At 41.9% G+C, this 14355-nt stretch overlaps 1 protein-coding gene across 2 annotated transcripts in view; it reads left to right on the top strand.

The window, feature by feature from the left end:
- Window positions 1-14355, top strand: part of RPRD1B (regulation of nuclear pre-mRNA domain containing 1B) — a 143012-nt gene that overhangs the window by 68776 nt on the left and 59881 nt on the right. For both annotated transcript variants that reach the window (XM_073606541.1, XM_073606540.1), the window contains exon 3: window positions 8997-9133. In XM_073606541.1, coding sequence (XP_073462642.1) covers window positions 8997-9133 — 137 coding nt within the window. The remainder of the gene's footprint in view (window positions 1-8996; window positions 9134-14355) is intronic.

Genomic DNA, 14355 nt, shown 5'->3' with positions numbered 1-14355 from the left:
AAACGCCTGCATTTAGTTGTATAGGCTTCCTGCTTTTTTAATAAACGTCTATGAGCCATGTTTTAGAAGTAGCGTTTCTCTGGACACCTGGTGGTGCTTTTCAGTTTATCCAAGTCTGCGTGCTGAAATGACCTTAAAGTTGCACAGAAAAGGCAGTAACCCAAGAGAGCACATCGACACCATCCATCACTGGGCACTATCCACCTGACGGCATTCCTTCCTTTTTTTCCCCCCACACAAATAACCACTCAGGACCAGTGAGCATTCCAGTCAGTCCAGAGTAGTCTCCACAAGTTCTGTACAGGTAGGCACTGTGGAACAATTCATCCGTAAAGCCTCGTACACACGATCAGATTTTCCGACAGGAAATGTTCGATGACAGGCTGTTAGTGGAAAGTCCGACCGTGTGTACGCTCCATCGGACAATTGTTGGATTTTCCGCGGACAAATGTTGGATGGCAGGTTTTAAAATTTTCAATGGACAAATGTCTGTTGTCGGATTTTCTGAGCGTGTGTACACAAGTCCATCGGACAAAAGTCCAAAGTACAAACATGCATGCTCGGAAGCAAGGACGAGCCAGAAGCGGTCGGTCTTGTAAACTAGCGTTCGTAATGGAGAATTAACATTCGTGACGTGGCAAATTATGAAATCTCCAAATGCAGTGCACAATTCTCTTCTTCTTTAATGGGATAATAATGAAGCTGCTTTGCTGGTGATACTGATGGAGTTATTGCAAACAAATTTTCAAAGGCTTTTTTTTTCTAGTGATATCAAGAATAATATTATTATGCTTTTTTTTTTTTTTTTTTCTATTTGGGCAAGTTACCACAACACCATTATCCTGTAGTTTTTTAAGATCAAAGATACAACTATGTTGGTGTCCCTTGTCAATTTTACATTGTATTTTTTAAAATGTAACTGTCTACTCCCAAAATGTTATTTGAAATAAAACACATAGCCAAATATTATTCTACACAATTTTTTTATTGTGCATTAAAAAAAGAAGACAAATAAAGATTAGACATGCTATCTGCCAATAGAACTTAACCAGAAAGTGCATTCTATGCATCCAAAATTATAGAAAATATACCAAATCAAATCATTATTCAACCAAAAAATAATGTCAAAGCAATAACTCCAAGGCCAATAATAAATAACACGTCATCTCTTCCGATTCCACAACATGTCTGTTTGACGAACGGCCATTCAGAAACTAAATCAACACTCACCAAAATTCTACTAACACAAAATTAGCAGAAGGAGCCCAAAGGGTGGTCCTAAAGAGCTGAAAAACCACTTAGTACGTCACTACGTTTGTTTTTGTTGGCCGACAATTCCTTGCCGTTTGTATGTAAGACAGGTTTGGGCCAACGCCCTTAGGACAAAAGTCCACAGTTTTGTTGGCCAACAATCCGATCGTGTGTACGAGGCTTTACGGCTGTATTCACACCTGAGCATATCATTTTCAGGCGTTTTTTTCAGGGTGTTTTTGCAGAGTTTTGCAGGGTTTTTGTACAGGTGTTTTCAAGTTTAAAAGGTCACCAATGTAAAAGCAGTAAAACGCCTGTAATCTGCCAAAAAAGAAGCTCATGTACTTTTTTGAGCTTCAGGCGACAGAACGGGGGCCTTTGAAATTAATGGAATTTTGTTTGTTGGGCGTTTTTGGAACTTTTGAGATTAGCGTTTTATGAGCTGAAAACTCTCAGGTGTGAATGCAGCCTAAATTACATGGCGGAAGCACTGAAGTCCTCCAACATGTTTTCTCAGCAGCTCTGCTGGCCCTGCTCCTCCTGAGTTATTGCTTTGTTCCCTTGCAGAGATTTTATGTTACATATTTGCCTCCTTGCCTAACCACCTTCCTTCCTGATCCACAGATGCATACTGGTTTTCATCCAGTGGTGGTGGCTGAAATGTTTGTTAATAAACAGCGCTGCAAGTCTTCACTGTCATGGCCACACTTATGCAGTAGGACATCACAGAATTCTATAGGGCCGTGTCCTGAGGACTGAAAAGTGCAGAGATGGTCCCATAGATATGGGGCCTGTAATGCTCAGGCATTGCTAAGATAGTGAAGACCCGTTGGATGAATCTCTGTAGCTGCAAGTCATCAAAATTCCTACCCCCTTTCCTCCTCACTGGCCACTGCAATACTTATTCTGACTTCATTACTTTTGGAGTTAAAGTGGAAGAATAGTGTGACTTTTCCTAAAAATGTTCCCTTCCCCCTCCTACCTACCCTGGATAAAAAATGATCTGTGGACTTACCAATTTTTAATCCCCTCTGTCCGGTCCAGCCCCCCTGTGTAAGGGAGTGCTCACCAGCTGTGAATGCCATAAACCGTGACATAGACTCCTATGGTGCAGCCATTGTCCGTACATCCTCCTCTCCCCTGCAGCAGTCCCTCACTGCGACACCCATTCACACCTCAGCTTAAAGCTCCAAAACGCTGGAGGAGAAAAAAAAAATCAATTTTTCCTAATGGAGATGGTTCACATCTCCACTCCAAGTCACCTGCAGGTCCAAAAAGTTCTGGAGCTATTTTTGTAGCTCAAATCGGGCAGATTTCAGCATTTTTGGCACGTTTTTTATAAATGAATAATTACTGTAATAATAATTTATTTTGTGTTAAGGTGTTTAGTTTATTACATTTTTTTTTAAGGGCCAGTTCACACCATAGCAATGCAGTATGGATGCGTTCCAAATGCTTTTCTGCATGCATGTTTTTTATGCATTTTTGATGCGTTCCAGTGCGTTTTTGATGCAGTTCAGTGCATCCCCCCCTTTTTTTTCTTAACCTTAAATAAGGACAATTGTGTTCCAGTGCATTTTTGATGTGTTCCAGTGCATTTTTGATGTGTTCCAGTGCATTTTTGATGCGTTCCTGTGGGTTTTTCATACGTTTTACAGGGTTCCAGTGCCAGAAAAATGCAGCATGTTCTACTTTTTTTTTTTTTTCTGGAACCGGAACTCACTGGAACTGCAAGAACTGGTGTGAACTATGCCATTGAAAACCATATAACCTGCTTTCCATGTGTTTTTTTTTGATGCAGAAAAAAAACACACTGGACTGCATGTGGTATGAACTAGCCCTTAGGGTTAGGGGTTAATTATTTATTATTACTTGATATTCATTTATTGAATTTATTGTTTATTTTTAATTTTTATTTATGTGTGTATGTATTTTACATATAATATTATTATTATTATTATTATACAGGATTTATATAGCGCCAACAGTTTATGCAGCGCTTTACAGTATAAATATTTATTCAAGTAGTAGTAGTATTAACACCATAACAAAAAAAAATATATAAATAAAATAATCCTAACCCCAACTCCTAACCCTAATCTTTACTCTAACGAAAAAAAAAACTAATAATGAATATTAATAATATAAAATAAAAACTAATGGAAAAGTTGAAATCCCTAGCAACAAATGATGCAATAGATAATAGTTTTCTCTATTGGCTAATAAAAAAATAAATAATGTTATAAAACGCTGTATAAAAACAAAAGAAAAATGCTCAAAGACGCTACACCCCAGTGTGAATGCAGCCTGACACAGCCAGATCTGCAGGATCACGTGACCGGAGAGGGTTGAAAGTAGGTAAGTACACAGAGGTAGGTAGGAGAAAGGAGAGTTTATAGTTGGGATTTTCTTCCACTTTACGGAGGAGGGTTCAGTTTACTGCATACATTGTTGTTTTGGATCATGATATATTGCTGTTAGAGAATGACCATGATGGCCAGAGAATTAGCATTCTTTGAGTTGTTGGCCAATGCATGCTCTGTATTTCTCCCACGACAGGTTTCCTTGAAATAGCAGATCTTTTGAACTTTGTCGGTTGTCATCATTTTGAGCACATTGCCGCTAGTTGTTCCCTTACTAAGAAATAAGACTCATTATACATTATAATGCAGCAATCACACACTTAGAATGGGCAGGAAGTAGAAGATAAAATATTGCCAGCAGCTTTTGGCAGTTAAGCAACATTCACATAAATCATAAGATGGAGGTTTCACAAAACGTAGGCTTATATTCAAGGCCATATATCAGCTCAGCGGGAGCTTTCATCTCAAATTTTAGTAAAGAAACAAGAAATAATTTAACCCCCTCCATTCCACTTTTTTTAGGCCCCCTCTATACCATCACTGGCACTCTTTTCCTTTTACTCCAGAGTGTACTTTTATTTATCCCAAGTCTTATTTTCAGAGAACTTTGATCATTATTCTCAGACATTTATCATCAGCATTGTACTCCCTTTTACCTTGTGTCCTCATACTCTTCCGCACTCCGTGTTCCATCTATAATACACTCCTACTGTTCATATCATCGTGACCAGTGTGTGTGTACTTTAACTGGGGGCTGGGTGAATCTCAGAGCCAGTTAAAGCAGATCTTCACTACATCTCAGCACCACAAAGCAAAAACACAATTTCATTGATTTCTAATGTTCAATGAATCTTCCCCATCCATCCATGTCTCCATGCTTTATTTTGTTGAGAAATCACTTTGAAAAACATCCCCCTAGCATTTCTGGCTGTGGCCATCTTGAGTAAGGGCAGATGATTCATGTAGCATTTACTTCCTGGAATCCATCTGCCCTTATCTCAAGAATGCATGCAGGAGAATGTGCTTCGCTAAGAAAACGCCTCCTCCCCTCCTGAAGACTCCTTGGGGGCAGGACGTCATTTGACTAGGCAAAAAAACAGGAAATAACCAACCATCTTGAGTAAGGGCAGATGATCCATGTAGCATTTACTTCCTGGAATCCATCTGCCCTTAGCTCAAGAATGCATGCAGGAGAATGTGCTTAGCTAAGAAAACGCCTCCTCCCCTCCTGAAGACTCCTTGGGGGCAGGACATCATTTGACTAGGCAAAAAAACAGGAAATAACCAAAGAAATGTAAAAAAAAAAAAAAAAAAGTTTAAAAAAAAAAGTTTTATATACCCTCCTATCTATTTACTCATGTTAGCAGCATGAGCATTAAAAATAATCAATGTTGATTGGGAAAGTGAAATTCCGCTTTAAACAATGCAGCTTGACTGGTGAAAATGCCATCTATGTTATCAGCGGATGTGCGGCTCCTTGCTTCTTAAAGTTTGTGTGCCAGAAAATCCTTACTCATGTTTGTGTGGACTTTGAGGAGCTTGTCAGGACCAGTACTTGAGTTCTGTGTGTTCTAACAGCCTGGTGGCTAGCTTAAAGGTCAACTCTACAAGTAAGAGTAAAAAAGAAAAAATTGCGCATAAAGAACAAAATAAGCAGCCAACAGGTCACTAGACATACAGTGCAAAATGAAAATGGAAAACAAAAGTGTGGTGTGAAGTGAGCAAGTGGATAGCTTGTGAACCTGGGAAGGTAAAATAGGCAATACAAAATTGAATGTGAACAAAACCAAAACATAAAAGTCCAAAGTGAATGATACACATCTATGGAAGGTCCATTAGAGTTCGGAGTAAAGCGAAAGGTCTTTCTTGGATAATCCGGGATGAATCTTGAAAATATAGTCAAAATGATAAAGTGTTCACGCTTACCAGATTCGATGGACACACTACCGTTTAGCAAGTGGGTCAAACAGGCATTCTCGAGGGAATGACCTCAAACAGGAATTCCCACCACTGAAAAAAATGGTAAGAAGGGTTCCACCCAATGTTGAATGAGGATTGTCAGGTATGCATGATGGACTCCAAAACATGCGATGAATCACATCAAATGGTGTGCATGAAACACAAATGGTCCGCACATAGTGTGATGCTTTTTGACGTTTGTTATTTACAAGCTTGTTTTATTGGTTTTGCTGTAAGTGTAAACCCCCCCCCCTTTTTTTTTTTTACCATTAAAGTGGTGTTCCACCCAAAAAAAAAAAACTACATGAAAAATCCTAAAAAAAAATACAAAAAAAAATTTGGATATATTTTTTTTTTCTACTCACCTCTAAATGCCTGTTGCTAGGGGGTCCCTCGTAGTCTGCCTCTTTCAGTGCCTGGGCTGGTGACATCACTTCCGTCTCGGCACAGGAAGGGCTCAGCTCTGCTCCCTCCTGTCAATCATCTGGGACCCATCAGGTCCCAGGTGACTGAGCGGCCAATCACGGCGCTCGGTGCCGCTCGCGCATGCGCAGTGGGTGCCAGGCTGTGAAGCCACAGCCCGGCGCCCACAGTTGCAATGCCAGGGCGCCGCCGAACGGAGGGGGAGACGAGCGGGGCTTCGATCCCCTGCATCGCTGGACCCAGGGACAGGTAAGTGTCCGATTAAAAGTCAGCAGCTGCAGTATTTGTAGCTGCTGACTTTTAATTTTTTTTTTTTTTTTTAGTGGCCCTCCTCTTTAAACAGTATCACACTATGTGCTGATTATTTGTTTTTCATGCACACCATTTGATGTGATTCATCGCATGTTTTGGAGTCCATCATGGATACCTGACCGTCCTCATTCAACATTGGGTGGAACCCTTCTTACCGTTTTTCCAGTGGTGTGAGTTCCTGTTTGAGGTCATTTTCTCAAGAGTGCCTGTTTGACCCACGTGCTATACAGTACGTGTGTCCACCGAATCTGGTAAGAATCTCCCTTCAGTCCTTCTCGGTAAGACAAACACTCATCCTACATACTGCCTATGGCAGATCACTAAGAACAAAGTCAAGGTCCATTAACAGATGGAGGGCTCATTAACTACACAGAATATAAAAAAAGTTTTCAAGCACTCAGTCTTGCTAGTTTGCAACAGAAATCGAATAATCTTTTCTGTTTGCATAAACATATGGGAAAGCTCAGCATACTAACTAAATGTTAGAGACAGTTCTTGAGGTTTCCTTCTCAAACCAGTATGGTTTAGTGGTGGAGAACCTCTATGTAAAACCTGAAGAACCACCTTGGCTGATGAAAATTTTGCTTTTCTGAAAAGATCATATAATAGGTATGCTGGCAGCGAGTGGAGATCTCTCTGGCAAGGCCAAAATGTGCTGACAGATATTGCCGGCCTTATCAAGCCAGTTTCAGTACAATCAGGGAATGTTTTATACTGGTAGGCCCCTATCAGGCCATGGCAGACATCCTATGTAGGATCTTCCTCAGGAGAGTATCAACCAGTTAGGATATTACTGAGTTTTGTTGTTTTTCCTCCCCCCAAGACAGTGGCTGGGATGTCCTCTTCCCTCACCACAGGCAACAGCATGCATGTTCACAAAGTATAAGCAAGCACATCTGTACCATGGTCCTTCAAAAAGTGGCTGGTACTTGTGTGTAGCTTACTGTGAATCCACCTAACCACCAACCACATCATTTGTCTGCTCAACGGAATGAAAAAACATAGACCTCTTGTAGATAGAAAACAAACGTGTGGCGCTAAGTGAGCAAGTGACTTACGTGTGAACCTGGAAAGGTAAAATAGGCAATACAAAATTGAATGTGAACAAAACCAAAAAATAAGTCCAAAGTGAATAATAAACATCTATGGAAGGTCCATTAGAGTAAAGTGAAAAGTCTTTCTTGGATAATCCGGGATGAATTTTGAAAATACAGTCAAAATGGTAAAGTGTTCACGCTTACCAGATTCGATGGACACACTACCTTTTAGCAAGTGGGTCAAACGGGCACTCTCGAGGGAATGACCTCAAACATGAATTCCCACCACTGGAAAAAATGGTAAGAAGGGCAAACAGAAAAGATTATTCAATTTCTATTGCAAACTAGCAAGACTGAGTGAAAACTTTTTTTATATTCTTTGTAGTTAATGAGCCCTCCATCTGTTAATGGACCTTGACTTTGTTCTTAGTGATCTGCCATAGGCAGTATGTAGGATGAGTGTTTGTCTTACCGAGAAGGACTGAAGGGAGACATTAGCCATTCTCTGAAATCAGAGACTGGCCATAATTGGCTGGACTGGCCAATGAGTACTGGTGTATTTACTTTAACCACTTAAGGCCTCCTTAATGACCAGGCTATTTTTTGCAATACAGCACTGCGTCGCTTTAACTGACAATTGCTCAGTCGTGCGACGTTGTACCCAAACAAAATTTATGTCCTTTTCTTCCCACAAATAGAGCTTTCTTTTAGTGGTATTTGATCACCTCTCTTGATCACCTTTTTTGAGCTATAAACAAAAAAAGAGTGACAATTTTGTGGAAAAAAAAAAAAAATATTTTTTACTTTTTGCTATAATAAATATCCTCAAAAAATATATAAAAAAAACAAATTTCTTCCTCAGTTTAGACCGTCATATATTCTACATATTTTTAGTAAAAAAAATCGCAATAAGCGTATATTGATTGGTTGGGTCAAAAGTTATAGTGTCTACAAAATAGGGAATAGATTTATGGCTTTTTTTTTTTTTTGTATACTAGTAATGGCGGTGATCTGCGACATTGCGGCGGACAGAACGGACACCTAACTGAGATTTTTGACACTTTTTTGGGGAACCAGTGATATTATTACAGTAACCAGTGCTAAAAATATGCACGGTTATTGTACTAATGACATTGTCAGGGAAGGGGTTAACATCAGGGATGATCAAGGGGTTAAATGTGTTCCCTGCAGTTGTTTTCAAACTGTATAGGGGATGGGCTACCTAGGGAAACGCACAAATCCGTCTTCCTGCATAGCAGAAAGACAGTATCTGTTTGATGTCCCCTGTCAGAACGAATTGTTTATACAGGCAGATCCCTGTTCTGTCACTGCGGGGAACGACCGCGGGTGGTCGGCAGACATCGAGTCCACCCCACCCGCTGATTGTCTCCTTTGCTGGCCAGTGGGAGCACACCCAAAATATAGTTCCCGAGTCGATGTACAATGACAGTTTGGGGGCGGGACTTGGGGGATGTGTGACATCACTGTGGAAAAATGTGATGTCTTTGTGGCGTTAAAACAGACTCAAAATTTGATAGAAAACACACAGCGTGATGATCTAAATGTATCCTTAAAACTTTCTTTATTCTCTTTTACATTTTTCTGCCATTTCCATTAATAAAACCTCACTTGGTTTCTCTCTGTCGTTTAGTGAAGCAGATGAGGGTTGCCGGAAACCATTGGAGAGATTGCTACACATCTGGCAAGAGCGTAGTGTCTACACCGCCGACTTCGTCCAGCAGCTCAGACTGGCAATGGATGATGATGACAGCCCCAGGGAGCCCCCAGGTACTCCGCCCCCCGAGGAACCCTGTGTGACAGTGGTCTTGCTCGCTTTACTTGACACATGGATGTGAGCGGCACTTCTTCTTGAGGAGCACGTCTTATTAATCCCTCCTCATTCACAGGTGCCCGCTCCACATTCATTTTTACATTTTTACCCTAATACATTTTTGCATTGTTTTAAGTGTGTGTAAATAGTGATCCCAAGGTAGCTAATTTGTGAACTAGGTAGGACAAGTGTGTCATTCAGGCTGGCCATACATTATACAATTTTCTTATTCAACTTCCTTTAGATTCATCTTCAACTATACAATGCGCTGATTAAAAGTCCAGCTGGTAATTCTGATCAAAGGAAACACATCTTCTGTCACTAAAGACGCTGCAGCTCTCTTTAATCCACTGAGTGGTGGACATAGATCTGTACAAACAAAGAAAGGAAAGGAACGCATGGCTGCCCTAGTGTAATACTGTTTATTAAAACAAATAATAAAAGCTTTCCATAGTTGCACTCACATTTAGAGGCATGTGGTAATCATGTTCTCCTCTCCTGGATGGCCCCTGTAAAACGTGCCGATGGACAAGACACATCTAACCTCCCCAGTGCCGGGTGGCAGCTTCCAAGCCACCCAACATCCCCCTCCAGCGTGCACTGTGGACTACGCATGTGCCCGGACCAGCCGGCTACGCTCTGCGATGATCACACTTTCTGCTGGGGGAGAGAGCCAATAGAGACCAGTACGTCGGCCCATAAGATTGCTATGACGATGCGTTTCGGAGGCGTGGCTTCCCTTATTGAGTCACGCCCATACCTCACATATATGGCTATTTATCGGGAGTTATATCCCCTCCCATTCATCCCTTCTTAAAGGGGCCATACCAAAAGGAAAAAGACTTGCAAAAAGCAGCAAACGGGACTAGTGGCAACCTTGTCTCAGATACAATATTAAAAACCATTACACACACTGAGAAGGCTTTGCGTATAGAAATAATTATTTGTTAATCATCTAATAAATTCATAGAATAGATTTATGATCAAAACCATATATATTTAATCTTATCAATTTATAACAATTCTAAATAAAGTAAATTTAATAGAAATATAAAATGAAATAAAATAGAATAAAATAAAAGAAATAATAATAAATGACAATAAAGGTAGAAACACATGGCGGCTGGACCACCTGTACCTTATATTTGTCTTTTCATAATTCTAGGGGGGAGTGGGAAAAGTAAGGAAAAAACAATAGAGAGGACATGGTTTATACCTGCCCTAACCCTTCCCTGTTCAGTAGAAGTGGGATCCTATTAGGGCTGGGGGAAAAATTGATTTAAATCTTGAATCGAGTTGAGAGGTCAAATCGATTCAAAATTTAAGCAAATCGATTTTTTTAGATTTTTTTTTTTTTTTTCACCGCGCCGGTCCTGAGGCGCCTAAAAACTCATGCCCACAGCGCCTCAGGACCGGCGCTGACACCGCGCCGGTCCTGAGGAGCTGCGAGCAAGGAGTTTTTAGGTCAGGCCGCGGCTTCGGCCTAGTCCGCGAGGCCTGATGCCGTGGACTAGGCCGAAGCCGCGGCCTCGCCTAAAAGCTCATGCCCGCAGCGCCTCAGGACCGGCGCGGTGCCCTATATGTTGGAGGTATTTCTTATATATGTATATATATACACACACACACCACAAAATGCCTAGATGGCTGATAGAAATACAACCCCAGTTTTATTAACATGATTACCACGTTTTTTTTTTGTGCTTCTAAATGTGAGTGCGCCTATGGAAAGCTTTTATTTTTTGTTTTAGGCTGCATTCACACCTGAGCGTTTTCAGCTTGTAAAGTGCCTGAAAAACGCCCAAAAGTAAAATCTGATTCATATCAATGGCACCTGTTCACATCTGTCCATTTTGTCACCTAAAGCAAAACGTCTGAAAAACGCCTTAAGCTCAAAATAGAGCTTCTTTGGGGCAGATTACAGGCGTTTTTCTGCTTTTTACATTGGTGACCTGTACAAAATCGCGGGGAAAAAAAACGTGGTAAAAGTGCGCGACTTTGAAACGCTCAGGTGTGAAGGCAGCCTTAATAAACATTATTACACTAGGCAGGCCGTGTGCTCCTTTCCTTTCTTTTTTTAATGCAAGGGCCTGCCTGATTGCATACAAATTGAAAGTGTTTAGGTTTGACCTCCATATTATATGGTGTTGGTAAATTTAAAGGAAAATTGTACAAGAAAATTTGAATAATGTATGGCCAGCTTTTCAGTTACATGTTATGAAGAAGTTTGTGGTGATAGAAATTGATTGAGGGTGAGTTTTTTTAAATACTTCTATGTAGGTGAAGTTTAGTTCCACCCACTTTTACAACTTTATCTTAAAAGAATGACAACCCCTCCACCATTCGATTTTGGATATTTTTATTTTTTTCCTTACCTTTTATGAAGTATCTTGCGTACTTCCGCTCCAGCTTTGCCGTGGCCCAGTGCGTCATGTCCTCTTTTCCCCCGCTGTCTTCTGGGACCTTTGTGTGTCCCAGAAGATGTCAGGGTCATTCAGGAAGCGCCGCTCGACTCACGCATGGGCAGTAGGAAACCAGCAGTGAAGCCTGAAGGCTCCACTGCCAGTTTCCCTTAGTTGGAATGGTGGCGCCTGCACCTGATCCGATGGACGGATCAGCCTCAGGGGGGCGGACATCGCGCGCTCCCTGGACAGGTAAGTGTCCTTATTTAAAGTCAGCAGCTACAGTGTTTGTAGCTGCTGACTTTAAAAAAAAAATACATTTTTTTGCAGCTGGAACTCCGCTTTAATGCTGTTTGAACTGGTGTTTAAGACTGATGAAGAAAGATTAGAAGTGAATAGGTGGTAGATCTGGGTGTTATCTGTGGGAGAGATGAAAAGGTAAGTGTGAAAAAGTTGTATGTAGATGTGGAGGTTCTCAAGGTCTGGGCGGCATTGCTGGGACCCTGTGAGCTCCCTCAACTGCAAACATTTTTGAGAATGATTTGTCACCAAAGGTATTAGTAAGCCAGTTTTCTATGAAAGCTACTGGATTTTTCACTTCTGCTTTCTCAGGGATCCCCACTGTTCTCACATTGTTTCGTTTGAGTCTGTTCTCCATGTCTTCTAAGCGGGCAGTATTGCCAGAGGATTGAGACTGCACGTGATGTAATTCCCTCAGCAATGGCGCCACTTCATCTTCCACATTGCTCATTCTCCCCTCTAATGCTGTGGTAGGGTCACGCAGCTTCTGCACATCATGCCTATGTTAATCTCCAGTTTAACCCCCTTAATTTCAGTGGTCAGAGCAGTAATGGCAGTATTGCAGAAGGTAACTGCAGACAGAATGTCCCGCAGTGTGGGTTCTTTGGCAGGCTCTGCTGGGTTAACTGTGCTCATAGCTGCAGGGAGGGGGGCCTGTGTACTCGCTGTGTCTCAAACTGACGTTTCTGTGGGATCCTCCTGCCAAGCTACTCCTAGAATGTCCATCTCATCCTGCTCTGCCTGGTCCAGGAATAGGGAAGCAGTTTTGGGAGGATTGTTTTTGGTCCCGGGCTTGGAAAAGAGCTTCATAGCCGCCTCGTTTGCAGAGCGCAAGGAGCGGGCGCCATCTTGCCCCACATGGTCTGCCGCCGTCAGTGTGTCTCCGCCCCCCCAAGCAAGGTCCATAAGAACATGGATGAGCGAGTTTGGGGTGGAGGAACTTGACTGGCCTGCACAGAGTCCTGATCTCAACCTGATTAATCACCTTTGGGATGAATTAGAGCAGAGAATTCGAGCCAGGCCTTCTCGTCCACATCGGTGCCTGACCTCATAAATGCGCTTCTGGAAGAATGGTCCCTGCGAGCTCCGGGTGATCTCCCAGCTGGGCCTGACACCTGCTGAGAAGTCAGCAGCCCGCGCAATGGCACGGGTCAGGCTGCATTAATGGCAATGGTCAGGCTGCATTAATGGCAATGGTCAGGCTGCATTAATGGCAATGGTCAGGCTGCATTATTAATGGGCAATGGTCAGGCTGCATTATTAATGGGCAATGGTCAGGCTGCATTTATGGCAATGATCAGGCTGCATTTATGGCAATGGTCAGGCTGCATTTCTTTAGCACAGGTCAGGCTGCATTTCATGGGCACTGGTAAATATTTTAGTACACTATTTGGTTCAGAATTTTTTTTTTTTTATTATTTTCCTGTTCTAAAACCTAGGTGCGTCTTATAGTCAGGTGCGTCTTATGGAGTGAAAAATACGGTACTTAATTGTGCATTTACTAGTGATGCAATATCATTTGAAGTCATTGATTGATTGTGGATTCAGCAATGCTTAGCAGAGGCCCTATAGATTGTCTCGGTTTAGTGTGTCGGATTGTCAGATGGAGTCCTATTCTGACTTTTATTAGGACTTCTGCACCTTTTTGCACTTTTTATCTGTGTGCAATAAATACATTCAATTTATTCAATTCAACAATCTGGTGCTCAATCTGCAGTACACATATAAGGAATTGTACATCTCTCAGACTCCAAGATTCAGCAGTGGGAGTGGAAACATTGGTTTGTAAAAGTGCTTTAATGATAGTGACCTTCAGGAGTCTCATGAAAAACGTCCCTGGTTCCTATCTCCTTAACAGTCTCTAGTCTCCAATCACAACTGTGGCACGTTCACTAGGGTTGCACCGATACCAGTTTTATATCGGCGAGTACCAACACTTTGCGCCGATGATAGAAAATCATGTCCGGTGGAGGAGCTCACAGGGCTAGAGGAGAAGTTCCTGGACCCTGTTGGTATAGGGCGAAAGTGATGTCAGCTCGGGGGCAGACCGCCTCTACATCTCCTCCAGCCCTGTGAGCACCCCCAGCGACCGTTATTTGCTATCATTGGCGGGACTGGGACATCTATGTGGATTTTGCATTTGGCCAGATACATACTTTGAGTTCTAACATTTTTAATAAACTGGCCACTAGATGGTGCTTTTCTTTTTTTACGCACACAGGAGCAGTGGGGAAAATCGCCGCACATTCCTGTTTAAATCGCATGCGATTCTTTGCAGTGTGATTTGCGCCTATTCTTTTTGTATTGACGCAAATCGCACCGCAAAGTATCTGCTTCGGTATCGGGTACTGATACTGGCACAAATGCTTTGTATCGGTGCATCCCTAATATTTACAGTCTCTGACCATCTCCTGTATTATAGCTGCCGTCTCTTAGACCTCGTCCACACAAGGCCTATTAATACGTATCCCATGCGAGGG

The sequence above is a fragment of the Aquarana catesbeiana genome, linkage group LG12 (assembly GCF_042186555.1).
Source record: "Aquarana catesbeiana isolate 2022-GZ linkage group LG12, ASM4218655v1, whole genome shotgun sequence".
NCBI lineage: Eukaryota > Metazoa > Chordata > Amphibia > Anura > Ranidae > Aquarana > Aquarana catesbeiana.
This window is presented reverse-complemented; position numbering and strand designations above follow the sequence as displayed.